This window comes from Mustelus asterias, unplaced genomic scaffold (genome assembly GCF_964213995.1).
Source record: "Mustelus asterias unplaced genomic scaffold, sMusAst1.hap1.1 HAP1_SCAFFOLD_553, whole genome shotgun sequence".
Classification (NCBI taxonomy): domain Eukaryota; kingdom Metazoa; phylum Chordata; class Chondrichthyes; order Carcharhiniformes; family Triakidae; genus Mustelus; species Mustelus asterias.
In genome coordinates, this window is record NW_027590503.1 from 141,534 (window position 1) to 156,061 (window position 14,528).

The window sequence follows — 14,528 nt, forward strand, 5'->3', positions numbered from 1 at the left end:
CGACCCAGGTCATCCTCTGATCAGTGGGTGGGAGGAGGGGGCGGGACCCAGGTCATCCTCTGATCGGGGGGGCTGGTGGGAGGAGGGGGCGGGACCCAGGTCATCCTCTGATCGGTAGGGGGAGTTGGTAGGAGGAGGGGGCGCGACCCAGGTCATCCTCTGATCAGTGGGTGGGAGGAGGGGACGGGACCCAGGTCATCCTCTGATCGGGGGGGCTGGTGGGAGGAGGGGGCGGGACCCAGGTCATCCTCTGATCGGTAGGGGGAGTGGGTGGGAGGAGGGGGTGGGACCCAGGTCATCCTCTGATCAGTGGGGGAGTGGGTGGGTGGAGGGGGTGGGACCCAGGTCATCCTCTGACGTGCTATGTTAACAAAATCAACAGTTACTAACCGAAATATAAAGCATCATGTGATTTAGCTGACTTGACCATATTCCTACAGTTATTCAGTCATTAAAGACACAGTCATGGAGCATTAAACTTGCCGAGCAGGGCCCCTTGTATCAACACACAGGCAGCTGCTTTGTGAGACTGCGAGCAGCACAGACAAGTCAGAGATAAGAGTGTCTTGAGAAGAGAGATTCATTGTGAAGGCTCAGGGACGGTTGATAAGATGTAGGAATTCTATGATTCTAATGAACATTCTTTCCTCTCTCGTTCCCCAAAAGCTGTAAATCTCCATCCCACACACACTCCCTCCATTCTCACTCTGCTGTATCTAATATTCACCCTCCCAATTCTCCTGAAGGTGCTGATTGAGGCTGATTGACAGATCCATGCTCACTGCTTCCTGTCCACCACACACAAATCATAAGAAACAGGAGCTGCAGTTGGCCATTCAGCCCATCGAACTGCCTCAACCATTCATTGAGAATTGGCTGATCTACCGCAGCATCATTTCCCACGCTATCCCCCAGATAGAGAGAGAATAGAGCCAATGTTTCGAGTCTGGAGAGAGGAAAGAATGTTCCATAGAAACGAGAATTGTGTGTTCTGAATTTCTATCCTGCACTGACACTGATGACTTTTGTAAACTTGTTTTACAGGATACTGAAAGAAGAATCACAGGCCGAAATCTCAGACGTCACATCTCGATCTGACAGAGTCATATTCCTTGGGACCTGAATATCATCGGCCTTTGAATCTAGAAGGAGAAATGGTTGATTGGTCTGTCAGTTTGAAAACATTTCAAACATCAGTGTGACTGGAAAAGCACCAACACACTGCCACACTCGAGTGAGAGTGTTCCAGCGCACGGACTAAAGAGCTTTAACCAGTTACACAGCCTGAATAAATATCACATCATTCACAGCGGGGAGAGACAGTACTCGTGTTCCGTGTGTGGACGAAGCTTCAACTGATTGTCCACCCAAGAGAGAGGCAAGGACACCTGCACCATGGAGAAACCATGGAAATGTACAGACTGTTGGAAGAGATACAAAGCCCCATCAGAGCTGGAAACTCATCGGCGCAGCCACACTGGGGAGAGGCCGTTCATCTGCTCTCAGTGTGAGAAGGGATTCACTCATTTATCCAGCCTGCGGACACACCAGCGAGTTCACACGAGGGAGAGACTGTTCACCTGCTCTCAATGTGAGAAGGGATTCAGTCAGTTATCCACCCTGCAGGCACACCAGCGAGTTCACACTGGGGAGAGGCCATTCACCTGCTCTCAGTGTGGGAAGGAATTCACTGATTTATCCACCCTGCAGAAACACCAGCGAGTTCACACTGGGGAGAGACCATTCACCTGCCCTCAGTGTGGGAAAGGTTTCAGTCGATTATTTAACCTGCAGATGCACCTGCGTGTTCACACTGGGGAGAGACCGTTCACCTGCTCTCAGTGTGAGAAGGGATTCAGTCAGTTATCCGGCCTGCAGGCACACCAGCGACTTCACACTGGGGAGACACCGTTCACCTGCTCTCAGTGTGGGAAGGGATTCACTCGGTTATCCACCCTGCAGACACACCAGCGACTTCACACTGGGGAGAGAGCATTCACCTGCTCTCAGTGTGAGAAGGGGTTCAGTCAATTATCTAACCTGCAGATACACCAGCGAGTTCACACTGGGGAGAGACCGTTCACCTGCTCTCAGTGTGGGAAGGGATTCACTCAGTTATCCAGCCTGAGGAGACACCAGCGCATTCACACTGGGGAGAGGCCCTTCACCTGCTCTCAGTGTGGGAAGGGATTCACAGTTTCATCCCAGCTGCTGAGACACCAACAAGTTCACGAGTGATTCCAGGGGTTGGATTCTGCTGTTATTGTTTCTGCTCTCAATTACATCCAGGACTGCATTTTGTTCATTCTCACAGTTGGTCAATGGGGAGGGTCAGAGGGTTTCTTTCTGCTGGACTGGCCGGTCTCACGACTTTGCCTCCAGTGGGCTGATGCTCTTTGCGTCTTGTTGCGAATACCTGGTTTCAAATTTCACAGGGATCACAGAGTGACAGGGTGTGAGGAAGTTCAGAGATATTTAGTCAGCATTTCTGTTTGAAACGCCCCAAATGCCCATCCAATTTCCTTTGTAATTGTTTATTGTCTCCACTTCCTCCACCCTCGTAGGCAGCGAGTTCCAGGTCATTACCATTCGCTGCATCAAAATATTCTTCCTCACATCCCTCCCCTGCATCTCTGACCCAAAACCTTAAATCTGTGCCCCCCTCGTCCTTGTCCCATCAGCTAATGGGAACAGCTTTTCTTTGTCCACCTTATCTAAACCTGTCAGAGTCTTGTCCACCTCTATCAAATCTCACCTCAACCTCCTTTGCTCCAAGGGGAACAACCCCAGTCTGACATCGACAATAACGAACAAACTAACAGGATATGTTAGTACCTGAAATCAAATGGCAATGTTTAATTTCTGTTTTAAAGATATTGTCCTGGACAATAAAGGAATTGGAATAACTCACCTTGGGAGTGGTTGAATGGAATATATCAATCTGATATCCACCAACAGTTAGTGAAAGTCTGGAATGTGTAGCTGGAAATCCCTCCCTAACAGCACTGTGGGTGTACCTACGCCTCAGGCATTGTAGCAGTTCAAGAAGGCAGTGTTGGGGTTGACCATGGCCGAGGCAGCTACATACAGCCACATATTCTGTTATAATTGAAGGACTGCAGATTGAATGTGAGGCATTATGGGACTGGGCTATCTTGACCACATTCCTGTGACTGCTCAGTTTCTGCAATCACGGACCATTAAAGCTGCTTAGCAGGGCCCCGACAGAGGACCAGGTGAGAATATTTACTCAAAATGAGTTGGAATTAAACTTATTCCAGGATCGGCTGGTGTTCAGCGGCTGAGATTCCTCAATCTGTAAAAAGGAGGTCCGACCAATCAACAAACAGTACTAAGTAGTTGGTTAAGAAGTTAAAAAGCATTCTGAACCATTGCTTAACCTATCGTCAATTTGTGATAAGAACTGTGAGGGGCTTGTGACCCGATATTTGGTGAAGTGACGGTATACTCCAAGAGTAGATTCTGAGAGTAGATTCTAATGGTTATAATCCTACCCAAGCATGGCCAGTGAAAAACCAGAGGTCGAGTGGGGACCAGACAGGTCTCTTACCTGCCATTTGGAAACTAAGAACAAGAAGCTTATAGATAAAATGATTAGAGAATAGAGCCAACGTTTCAATTCTGGATGACACTTTGTAAGAAGCTCATCCAGACTCAAAACATTGGCTCTATTCTCTCTCCACAGATGCTGCCAGACCTGCTAAGATCTTCCAGCATTTTCTGTTTTCGTTTCAGATTTGAGCATCTGCAGTATTTTACTTATATGATAAAATGATTAGTTCTGATTGGAATCCCCATGACCCTCCCGCAAAACAGAGGGAGTGGTGGCAAAGGGAGAAAAAGGATAAGGATGATAAAGTCTGGGTTCTGATTCTCTGAGCCCATGTAGAATTAACAAAATGAGTGAACCAGTTTATAAAGAACAGAAGTTACCCATCCCTAACAAAAACTGATCAAATAAAAATAATTAGGTTGAGGAATATAACAAAAAACATTAATGGGTGAAGTTTAAAATCAAGTTTGTTTTGTTGTTAGGGAAGTTTTTTAAACTTGTGTAAAGTGTCAAGTTTATTTCTGCTCACTCTCCACCCCTTTAGGTTCTGCAGAAAAGTTAACCCTTTCAGCAGACAGTTGATTTGTTTTTAAATTGCCCGGAAACTCGTGTCTATTTTAGTTCATAATTGAAGATTTATGGGAATTGGCTAAGATGGTCTTTTGACATTTTTAAAGTATAAAGAAGTGATCTTGAGAAGCCAACTTGGTAGAAAGAGGTTGAGGGAGAGATATTTACAGAGAGGTGTTGAGAGCTGTTGGTTTTACAAGTTATCCACGTTTTCGGAGCCGTCACTTCATGTCCTGGTCTGAGAGGGATGGAGAGAAGTCAGTTCAATTGTTAATGTTAAGCTTTCTCTATTAACTGTTAATCGACACTTTGCTTTTTATCTTTCTGACTTGTTACATTTTTAATGGTTAATAAACTTTCTGATTTCACCATTTGAAGCTTTCTTTCTTGCCATATGGTTAAGTCGCTGGAACCTGGTGTGATTTACGATTAGGGAGGTTATTGCAAACAAGAGAACCCCCATAAATCTTCATTCAAATAAATCAAAGTTCTTACAAATGGAATGCTATCCTTTATTATGAGAGAAATTGAACATGGAAGTAAAGATATCATGCTTCAGTGACAGTAAGAAGTCTCACAACACCAGGTTAAAGTCCAACAGGTTTATTTGGTAGCACAAGCCACTCGCTTTCGGAGCGCTGCTCCTTCGTCAGGTGAGTGGGAGTTCGGTTCACAAACAGGGCAAAAGAAAACACAAACTCAATTTACAAAATAATGGTTGGAATGCGAGTCCAAGCAAGTCGTGGGGGTTACAGATAGTGTGATATGAACCCAAGATCCCAGTTGAGGCTGTCCTCATGTGTGCGGAACTTGGCTATCAGTCTCTGCTCAGCGACTCTGCACTGTCGTGTGTCGCGAAGGCCGCCTTGGAGAACGCTTACCCAAAGATCAGAGGCCGAATGCCCGTGACTGCTGAAGTGTTCCCCAACAGGAAGAGAACACTCTTGCGAGAGCGAGAGCAGCGTTCAACAAGCCCCAGCCGAGACAAAAAGTTCTTACACAAGTCACGAACCCAAGCACTTGAAACAGAAACTTCACGCCGACCAAGGCGCTCCTCCCAGCGGCCACATTTCCAAAAGCTCACCGCAAGGCGCGCATAACTCCCAGTCAGGAGGAAGTTTGAGTCTGTCCGATGCTCCATCATCATTCACGCAAAAACCCACGCTCTCATTGGCTGGAAGACCTGAAGCCTTCCGGTCCTCCAATTCTTCTCATTGGCCAGAGCTGGTGAGGGGCGGTGAATCAAACACGCCTGTGCGGGTTTTGGGAGAATGTGCGGGTGTGGGGCGGGGCCCGGGACAAAGCCGGCGCGCTGACCATTGTCTGTCCGGGTCTTTCCAGCCTTTCCCGTTGGACAACAGCTCAGCGCGGCTGGAGGGCAAAGTCCCGCCCACCCCCAGGTGGGGCTCCGCCCCTCATTGTCTGTTTGCGGGGGATTGACCAATGGGAACCCTGGAGGACCGGAAACACTCTGCTCTTCCAGCCAATCAGAGCACCCCCATTGTCTGAATGCGGAAGTTGCAAAATGAGCTTGTTGACCTGCTCATTCCTGCCCGGCGAAGCTGCTGCTGCTCTCTCTCTGAATGAAGATTGACTCAAACTTCCTCCTGTCTCTCCAACATCTGTGAGTAAAACTCTTTCTTTTCTCCCCCTTCCATTTCTTTCTTCATTCTGGGGGGAAACTGTTGACTTGCAGCAACTGATCACGAGAAATAGACGCAGGAGCGGCCACCAGGCCCTTCATGGCTGATCTATGCCGGCTTCAACTCCTGTTGTGTGCCTTTTCCCATAGCCCTCTGTTCCTCGATCTATCAACTATTTATCCACCTCCACTTTAAATACTTATAGTGATCCAGCCTCCACCTGTGGGGGAGAGAATTCCAGACATTCACCACCCTCTGGGGGAAGAAATTTCTGTGCACCTCAGTTTTAAATGACCGACCATTTAGCTTGTTCGAGACTTTTGCACTTGTAAAAATATCTCACCATCTATCCTGTCAAGCCCCCTCAGGATCTTATGTTTCAATAAAGTCACCTCTTTGTCTTCAAAGCTTCAAGGAATACAGACCTAGACAATTTATTCTCTCTTGGTAGGACAACCCTCTCACCCAGGAATTTGCCTGGTGAATCTCCTTTGGACTACATCCAATGTTACTGTATCCTTGTTTAAGTAAGAAGATCAAAACTACGCAGTATTCCAGGTGAGGCCTCACCAGCACAACCCCCCCTGTTTTTAAACTCCAACCCCTTTGCAATAAAGGTCAAAATTCCATTTTTCTTCTTACCAACTGTGGGACCTGCCTGCTAGCTTTTTGTGATTCATGTGCAGGAACATCTAGATCCCTCTGTACTTCACTCACCTGCAGCGCCGCTCCATGTAGATAATCTCCCTTTTGATTTCTCCTACTGAAATACATGACCTCCCACTTCTCCACATTAAACTCCATTTGCCAGGTTTTTGTCAGCCAATCTATCTATATCCCACTGCAGAATCAAAATATCCTCATCACAACATGTCCTTCCACCTATCTTCGTATCATTTGGAAACCTTACATTCTGTTCCTGCCTCCAGGTCATTAATTGAATAATGAACAATTGTGAGCCAAGAACTGATCCCTGTGGTACTCCACTAGTTATATCTTTCCATTCTGAAAATGACTCATTTATTCCAACTCTCTGTTTTCTATGTGACGGCCAGTTTTCAATCCATCTAATACACTTCCACCAATTCCATGGACCTTTACTTTATAGGCCAGTCTCTTATGCAGCGCCTTGTCAAATGCCTTTTGGAAATCATAGAATCATGGAATCCCTAGAGTGCAGAAGGAGACCATTTGGCCCATCGAGTCTGCACTGACTCTCCGACAGAACATCTTTCCCAGGCCCTATCCCCATAACCCCACATTTTTACCCCACTAATCCCCCTAATCCACATCTATTGGGACACAAAGGGGCAATTTAGCATGGCCATTCAACCTAACCCACACATCATTGGGGACAGCCTGGAGCACTCGGAGGAAACCCATGCAGACACAGGGAGAATGTGCATACTCCACACAGACTCACCCAAGGCCGCAATTGAATCCGGGTCCCTGGTGCTGTGATGCAATAGTGGTAAACACTGTGCCACCCTATCTAAATACACTACATCTACAGATTGCTCTCAATCTACTCTCCCCGATTACATTCTCAAAGAATTCAAGCGAATTTGTCAAACATCCTTTATGTTTCATAAAACAATCTTGACGAGGTTTGATTATATTCAGCTTTCCTAAATGATTAGCTCTTTCCTCTTTGATTATTGACTCCAGTATCTTGCCAACAACAGATGTTAAATTAACAAGGTTAAATTAACCCTGCCTTCTGCCTTTCTCCCTTTTTGAACAAGGTAGTCACATTGGCTGTTTTCCAATCTTCAATATCCTCCCAGAATTTAGCGAGCTACAAAAAATTGCAACCAAAGTGTCCACTATCTCTTCAGCAACCTCCATTAAAAGCCAAGCGTGCAGTTCATTGGGTCCTGGTGACTTGTCCATCCTTCGCCACTGAAGGGAAAGGAAGGGAGTCCAGTCTGTATATTCCACACATTTTTAGTCAAGTCATACAGACATACATCTGTCTGGCAGCCTGCATGGAGATTTCCAGCTCTCTGTGTCCAGGACAGGAAGCAGTGAGCATGGATCTGTCAATCAGCCTCAATCAGTACCTTCAGGAGAATTGGGAGGGTGAATATTAGATACAGCAGAGTGAGAATGGAGGGACAATGTGTGGGATGGAGATTCACAGCTTTTGGGGAATGAGAGAGGAAAGAATGTTCCATAGAAATTGTCAGTTCTTAATTTCTATCCTGTACTGACAGTCATTATTTTTGTAAACCCGTTTTGCAGGACATCAGAAGAGGAGTATTTACAGACAGAAATCTCAATCCAAACTACACATCATCTTCTGACAGAGTCACTCGATTCATCAGGACCTGAATATTAGCAGCCTTTGAATCTCGAAGGAGAAATGTTTCTCTGTTCTTTCTGCTTCAGAACGCTTTAAACATCAGTGTGACTGGAAAAGCTCCAGGATGCACACACACCCGAGTGAGCGTACTCCAGTGCACTGACTGTGGAAAGAGCTTTAACCGGTAACACAGGCTGAAAATACATCGCAGCATTCACAGCGGGGAGAGACTGTCCCTGTGTTCTGTGTGAGATTTAACTGATTGTTTAACCTGGAGAGTCACAAGGACACCCGCACCATGGAGAAATATGGGGACTGTGGGAAGGGATTCAAGCACCCATCTCAGCTGGAAACTCATCGACGCAGTCACACAAGGGAGGGACCATTCACCTGCTCTGTGTGTGGGAAAGGATTCAGTTTGTCATACAGACTGCTGAGACACCAGCGAGTTCACACTGGGGAGAGACCATTCAGCTGCTCTGTGTGTGGGGAGGGATTCAGTCAGTTATCCCACCTACTGAGTCACAATATCACTCACTGCAGTGAGAGACTCTTTAAATGCTCTGATTGTGGGAGTGGATTCAAAAGCTCTCGGCATCTGATGTCCCACCAGCGCATTCACACTGAGGAGAGACCGTTCAGCTGCTCTCACTGCGCAAAGGGATTCACTCGGTTATCCCACCTGTTGAGACACAATCTCACTCACACCAATGAGAGACCCTTTAAATGCTCTGACTGTGGGAGCGGATTCAAAAGCTCTCGGGCACTGATGCTCCACCAGCGCATTCACACTGTGGACAGACCGTTCGGCTGCTCTCACTGCTCAAAGAGATTTAGAACGTCATCCAACTTGGTGAGACACCAGCGAGTTCACACTGGGGAGAGATCATTCACCTGCTCTGTGTGTGGGAAGGGATTCACTCAGTCATCCATCTTGTGGAGACACCAGCGAGTTCACACTGGGGAGAGGCCGTTCACCTGCTCTCAGTGTGGGAAGGGATTTACTCAGTCATCCCACCTGCGCAGACACCAGCGAGTTCACACTGAAAACACAGTGTGAGAAGCGATTTACTGACTCACCCAGCCTGCGGGTACACCAGCGAGTTCATACTCGGGAGAGGCCGTTCACCTGCTCTCAGTGTGGGAAGAGATTCAGAGTTTCATCCCGGCTGCTGAGACACCAACAAGTTCACAAGTGATTCCAGGGGTTGGATTCTGCTGTTGTTGTTTCTGCTCTCAATTACATCCAGGACTGCATTTTGTTCATTCTCACAGTTGGTCAATGGGGAGGGACGAGGGTTTCTTTCTGCTGGACTGGCCGGTCTCATGACTTTGCCTCCAGTGGCTGGTGCTCGGAACTTCAGAGATATTTAGTCAGCATTTCTGTTTGAAACTCCCCCAAATCCCCATCAAATTTCCTTTGTAATTGTTTATTGTCTCCACTTCCGCCACCCTCGTAGGCAGCAAGTTCCAGCCCATTAATATTCACTGCATCAAAATATTCTTCCTCACGTTCCCCTCCCTCGCATCTCTGACCCAAAACCTTCAATCTGTGTCCCCCTTGTCCTTGTCCCATCAGCAGATGGGAACCGCTTTCCTTTGTCCACCTTATCGAAACCTGTCAGAATCGTGTCAGGGATGTAAAGCAGGAAATCCGTCCCTAACAGCACTGTGGGTGTGACTACACCTCAGGCATTGTAGCAGTTCAGGAAGGCAGTGTTGGCGCTGATCGTGGCCGAGGCAGCTACAGACAGCCACATATTCTGTTATAATTGAAGGACTGCAGATTGAATGTGAGGCATTATGGGACTGGACTATCTTGACCACATTCCTGTGACTGCTCAGTTTCTGCAATCACCGACCATTAAAGCTGCTTAGCAGGGCCCCAACAGAGGACCTGGTGAGAATATTTACTCAGAATGAGTTAGAATTAAACTTATTCCAGGATCGGCAGGTGTTCAGCGGCTGAGATACTTGAATCTGTGAAACGTGGGCCTGATCAATCAACAAACGATGATAGGTAGTTGGTTAAGAAGCATTCTCAGGCATTATTTGAATTATTTTATCATAAATTTGTGACCCGATAGTCGGTGAAGTGACGGTATACTCCAAGTAGCACTGGATTGAAAAGCAGATCTCTGAGAGTAGATTCTAATGGTTATAATCCTACCCAAGCATGGCCAGTGAAAAATCAGAGCTCGAGTGGGGACTGGACAGGTCTCTTACCTGCCATTTGGAAACTAAGAACAAGAAACTTATCGATAAAATCATTATAGAATAGAGCAATCTTTCGAATCTGGATGACACTTCAGAAGAGCTCTTATAAAGGGACATCCAGACTCGAAACATTGGCTCTATTCTCTCTCCACAGATACTGTCAGACCTGCTGAGATTTTCCAGCATTTTCTGTTTTTGTTTCAGATTCCAGCATCCGCAGTATTTCACTTTTATAATGAAATGATTAGTTCTGATTGGAATCCCCACGACCCTCCCGCAAAACAGAGGGAGTGGTGGCAAAAGGAGAAAAAGGATAAGGATGATAAAGTCTGGGTTCTGATTCTCTGAACCCATGCAGAATTAACAAAATGAGTGAATCAGTTTATAAAGAACAGAAGTTACCCATCCCTAACAAAAAACTGATCAAATTAAAATAATTAGGTTGAGGAATATAATAAAAAAAAGATGAAGTTTAAATTAAGTTTGTTTTGTTGTTACTGAACTGTATTGTTGTCATTTTGTTGTGACCACACTGTATTCACCTCAATGTTTGTGGAATCTGTGTAGCGAGCAGGAATTGTTTAAACTAAGAATTTCTTCTTTCATTTTGATCAGCGAGAGGACATTATATTCTGTGAAATCTGCCTCAAGAATAAGGCTGATTGTTCAGTCTGAGTGTGAAAGAAAGATACAGGGGGCGATCGTACCGGCTCGACTCGCCGCTCGATTAGACCGGTGAGCCAGGAAGATAGCGTGCAAGACTAAAGGATTGCTATCTTCCCGGCCCGTGTTTTTCCGGCTTCATTCCCAGAAAGGGAGTGAAGGTTATTTGCACAGAGTTGCCAACATTACAATGTGATTGGTGGGTTCAGCATGGCTGCTTCCCCCCCTCGCTGGCGAGACGTCACATCGCCGAGAATCACTACTGGTCTTCACCAGCGGGGACCAGGTGCTTGGGCTACACTGTGGGGGTGGGGGGTGGGGGGGCTGTGTGTGTGGGATCGGAGGCCATTGAAACCACCCTGGTGGTCAGGGGCAGTGCCCATTGGGCAATGCCACATTCAGTACCCTCCTGGCACCCTGGCAGTGCCCACTTGAGCACCATAAGTGTACCATGGGCAGTGCCAAGGGGATGGGTGGGGGTGGGGATTAGTGGAGGGATATTTATAATGACTGGGGGCTTATGCAAGGAGGGTGGATGCCAAGCGGGGAGCTTTGTATGGGGGAGGGTGATCGGGTCGTCGAGGTGAATCTCTGCCAAGGGGGATGGATGTGCACGGGGGGGTATTCAGGAATTGGCCACGGAGGGGGCATCATGGTGATTGAATAAGCAGTGACCCTTAATTGAGTTACAATTAATGAATCAGTCGTTATAGTAAAAGACTGAGTTTTTATTTGCTGTTAAAATGTAAAATCTTAATTGCTGTGTATGTAACGAATGTGCAATGAAGATACATTTTTAAAGTTTATTTATTTGTGTCACAAGTAGGCTCACATTAACACTGCAATGAAGTTACTGTGAAAATCCCCTAGTCACCACACTCCGGCGCCTGTTCGGGTCACACTGAGGGAGAATTTAGCATAGCCAATGCACCCTAACCAGCGCATCTTTCAGACTGGGGAAGGAAACAGGAGCAGCTGGAGGAAACCCAGGCAGACACGGGGAGAACATGCAGACACCACATGGACAGTGACCCAAGCCGAGAATCGATCCCTGGCGCTGTGAGGCAGCAATGCCAACCACTGTGCCACCATGCCGCAGCTGGCGTAGTGTACTGGCGAGAGAGATCTTCAAGCTCTGATTAGCCTCAACATTTGAAACTGTGTGAATAAGGGGATTGTATAGAATCAGATAAAGGGACAGCATGAACCAGTTCTCTTGTATTCCTGTCTAAGATAATGAGAGAAAGTGGTGTCAGTAATTGAGGATCCAATTCAATTAATCTGGAGACCAAATTGACCAATTGTCATGTTCCAACAGGCCCAACTCTGACGTGTGGTAATGGTCACTTTGGGGATAAAAGTAGAGGTTCTGAAGGTCTTCCTTGTGAACCAAATTCTGAAGCCTCCCAAGGCTGAATTCCAAGGAAATTACTGTCAAAGAAGGAGCCAGACTCCCAAGGCAGAATTCCACAAGAATTACTGTCAAAGAAGGAGCCAGAGAGGGTTACTCTTCTACAGACTGATCACCCGCATGAAGCTGTAAAAGTCAATGTCTTAAAGTTTATTTATCAGTCACAAGTAGGCTTACATTCACACTGCAATGAAGTTACTGTGAAATTCCCCTAGTTGCCACAATCTGGCGCCTGTACAGGACAGGCATGTGCCTGTAAAAAAGAAGGATAGGAAGGGTAGGATTAGAGAACCGTGGATAACCAGGGAAATTGAGGGACTGGTCAAAAAGAAAAGAGTGGCGTACGTTAGGTCCAAGCAGCTAAAAACGGAGGGAGCTCTGGAGGAGTACAAAGAAAGTAGGAAAGAACTCAAACGGGGAATTAGAAGAGCAAAAAGGGGTCACGAAATGTCCTTGGCAGACAGGATTAAGGAGAATCCCAAGGCATTTTATTCATACGTTAGGAACAAAAGGGTTGTTAGGGAAAAAATCAGACCTCTCAGGGACAAAAGTGGGGACTTATGCTTGGAGCCCAAAGAAGTAGGGGAGATCCTAAATGAATACTTTGCGTCGGTATTCACAAAGGAAAGGGATGTGTTGACTGGGAGTGTCTCTGAGGGGAGTGTTGAACCGTTGGAGAAAATCTCCATTACAAAGGAGGAAGTGTTAGGTTTGTTAGAGAATATAAAGACTGACAAATCCCCAGGGCCTGATGGAATCTACCCAAGGCTGCTCAGGGAGACGAGAGGTGAAATCGTTGGGCCTCTGACGCAAATCTTTGTCTCGTCACTGGACACAGGTGAGGTCCCAGAGGATTGGAGGATAGCCAATGTGGTCCTGTTATTAAAGAAGGGTAGGAAGGATAACCCGGGTAATTATAGGCCGGTGAGCTTGACGTCCGTGGTGGGGAAGTTGTTGGAGAAGATTCTTAGAGATAGGATGTATGCACATTTAGAAAGGAATAAACTCATTAACGATAGTCAGCATGGTTTTGTGAGAGGGAGGTCATGCCTCACTAACCTGGTGGTGTTTTTTGAAGAAGTGACCAAAATGGTTGACGAAGGAAGGGCCGTGGATGTTGTCTATATGGACTTTAGTAAAGCGTTTGACAAAGTCCCTCATGGTAGACTAGTGAAAAAGGTTGGATCCCATGGGATAAAGGGGGAGGTGGCTAGATGGGTGGAGAACTGGCTTGGTCATAGAAGACAGAGGGTGGTAGTGGAAGGGTCTTTTTCCGGCTGGAGGCCTGTGACTAGTGGTGTACCGCAGGGCTCTGTATTGGGACCTCTGCTGTTTGTGATTTATATAAATGATCTGGAAGAAGGAGTAACTGGGGTGATCAGTAAGTTTGCGGACGACACAAAACTGGCAGGACTTGCAGATAGTGAGGAACATTGTCAGAGGCTACAGAAGGATATAGATAGGCTGGAAATTTGGGCAAGGAAATGGCAGATGGAGTTCAATCCTGATAAATGCGAAGTGATGCATTTTGGTGGGAATAATGTAGGGAGGAGCTACACGATAAATGGAAGAACCATAAAGGGTGTAGAGACGCAGAGGGACCTGGGTGTGCAAGTCCACAGATCTTTGAAGGTGATGTCACAGGTGGAGAAGGTGGTGAAGAAGGTATATGGCATGCTTGCCTTTATAGGACGGGGCATAGAGTATAAAAGTTGGGGTCTGATGTTGCAGATGTATAGAACGTTGGTTCGGCCGCATTTGGAATACTGCGTCCAGTTCTGGTCGCCACACTACCAGAAGGACGTGGAGGCTTTGGAGAGAGTACAGAGGAGGTTTACCAGGATGTTGCCTGGTATGGAGGGGCTTGGTTATGAGGAGAGATTGGCGAAACTGGGGTTGTTCTCCTTGGAAAGACGGAGGATGAGGGGAGACTTAATAGAGGTGTATAAAATTATGAAAGGCATAGATAGGGTGAACGGTGGGAAGCTTTTCCCCGGGTCGGTGGTGACGTTCACGAGGGGTCATAGGTTCAAGGTGAAGGGGGGGAGGTTTAGCACAGATATCAGAAGGACATATTTTACACAGAGGGTCGTGGGGACCTGGAATGTGTTGCCGGGCAAGGTGGTGGAGGCAGACACATTGGGA

General features: G+C 46.8%; 1 protein-coding gene across 1 annotated transcript in view; it reads left to right on the forward strand.

Annotated features, from left to right (window-relative positions):
• Window positions 1–6,858, forward strand: part of LOC144487023 (uncharacterized) — a 70,065-nt gene extending 63,207 nt beyond the window's left edge. Inside the window, 2 exon segments of the mRNA XM_078205067.1 lie at window positions 1,666–2,149; window positions 6,788–6,858. Coding sequence (XP_078061193.1) covers window positions 1,666–2,149; window positions 6,788–6,858 — 555 coding nt within the window.
• Window positions 6,859–14,528: the final 7,670 nt, after the last annotated feature.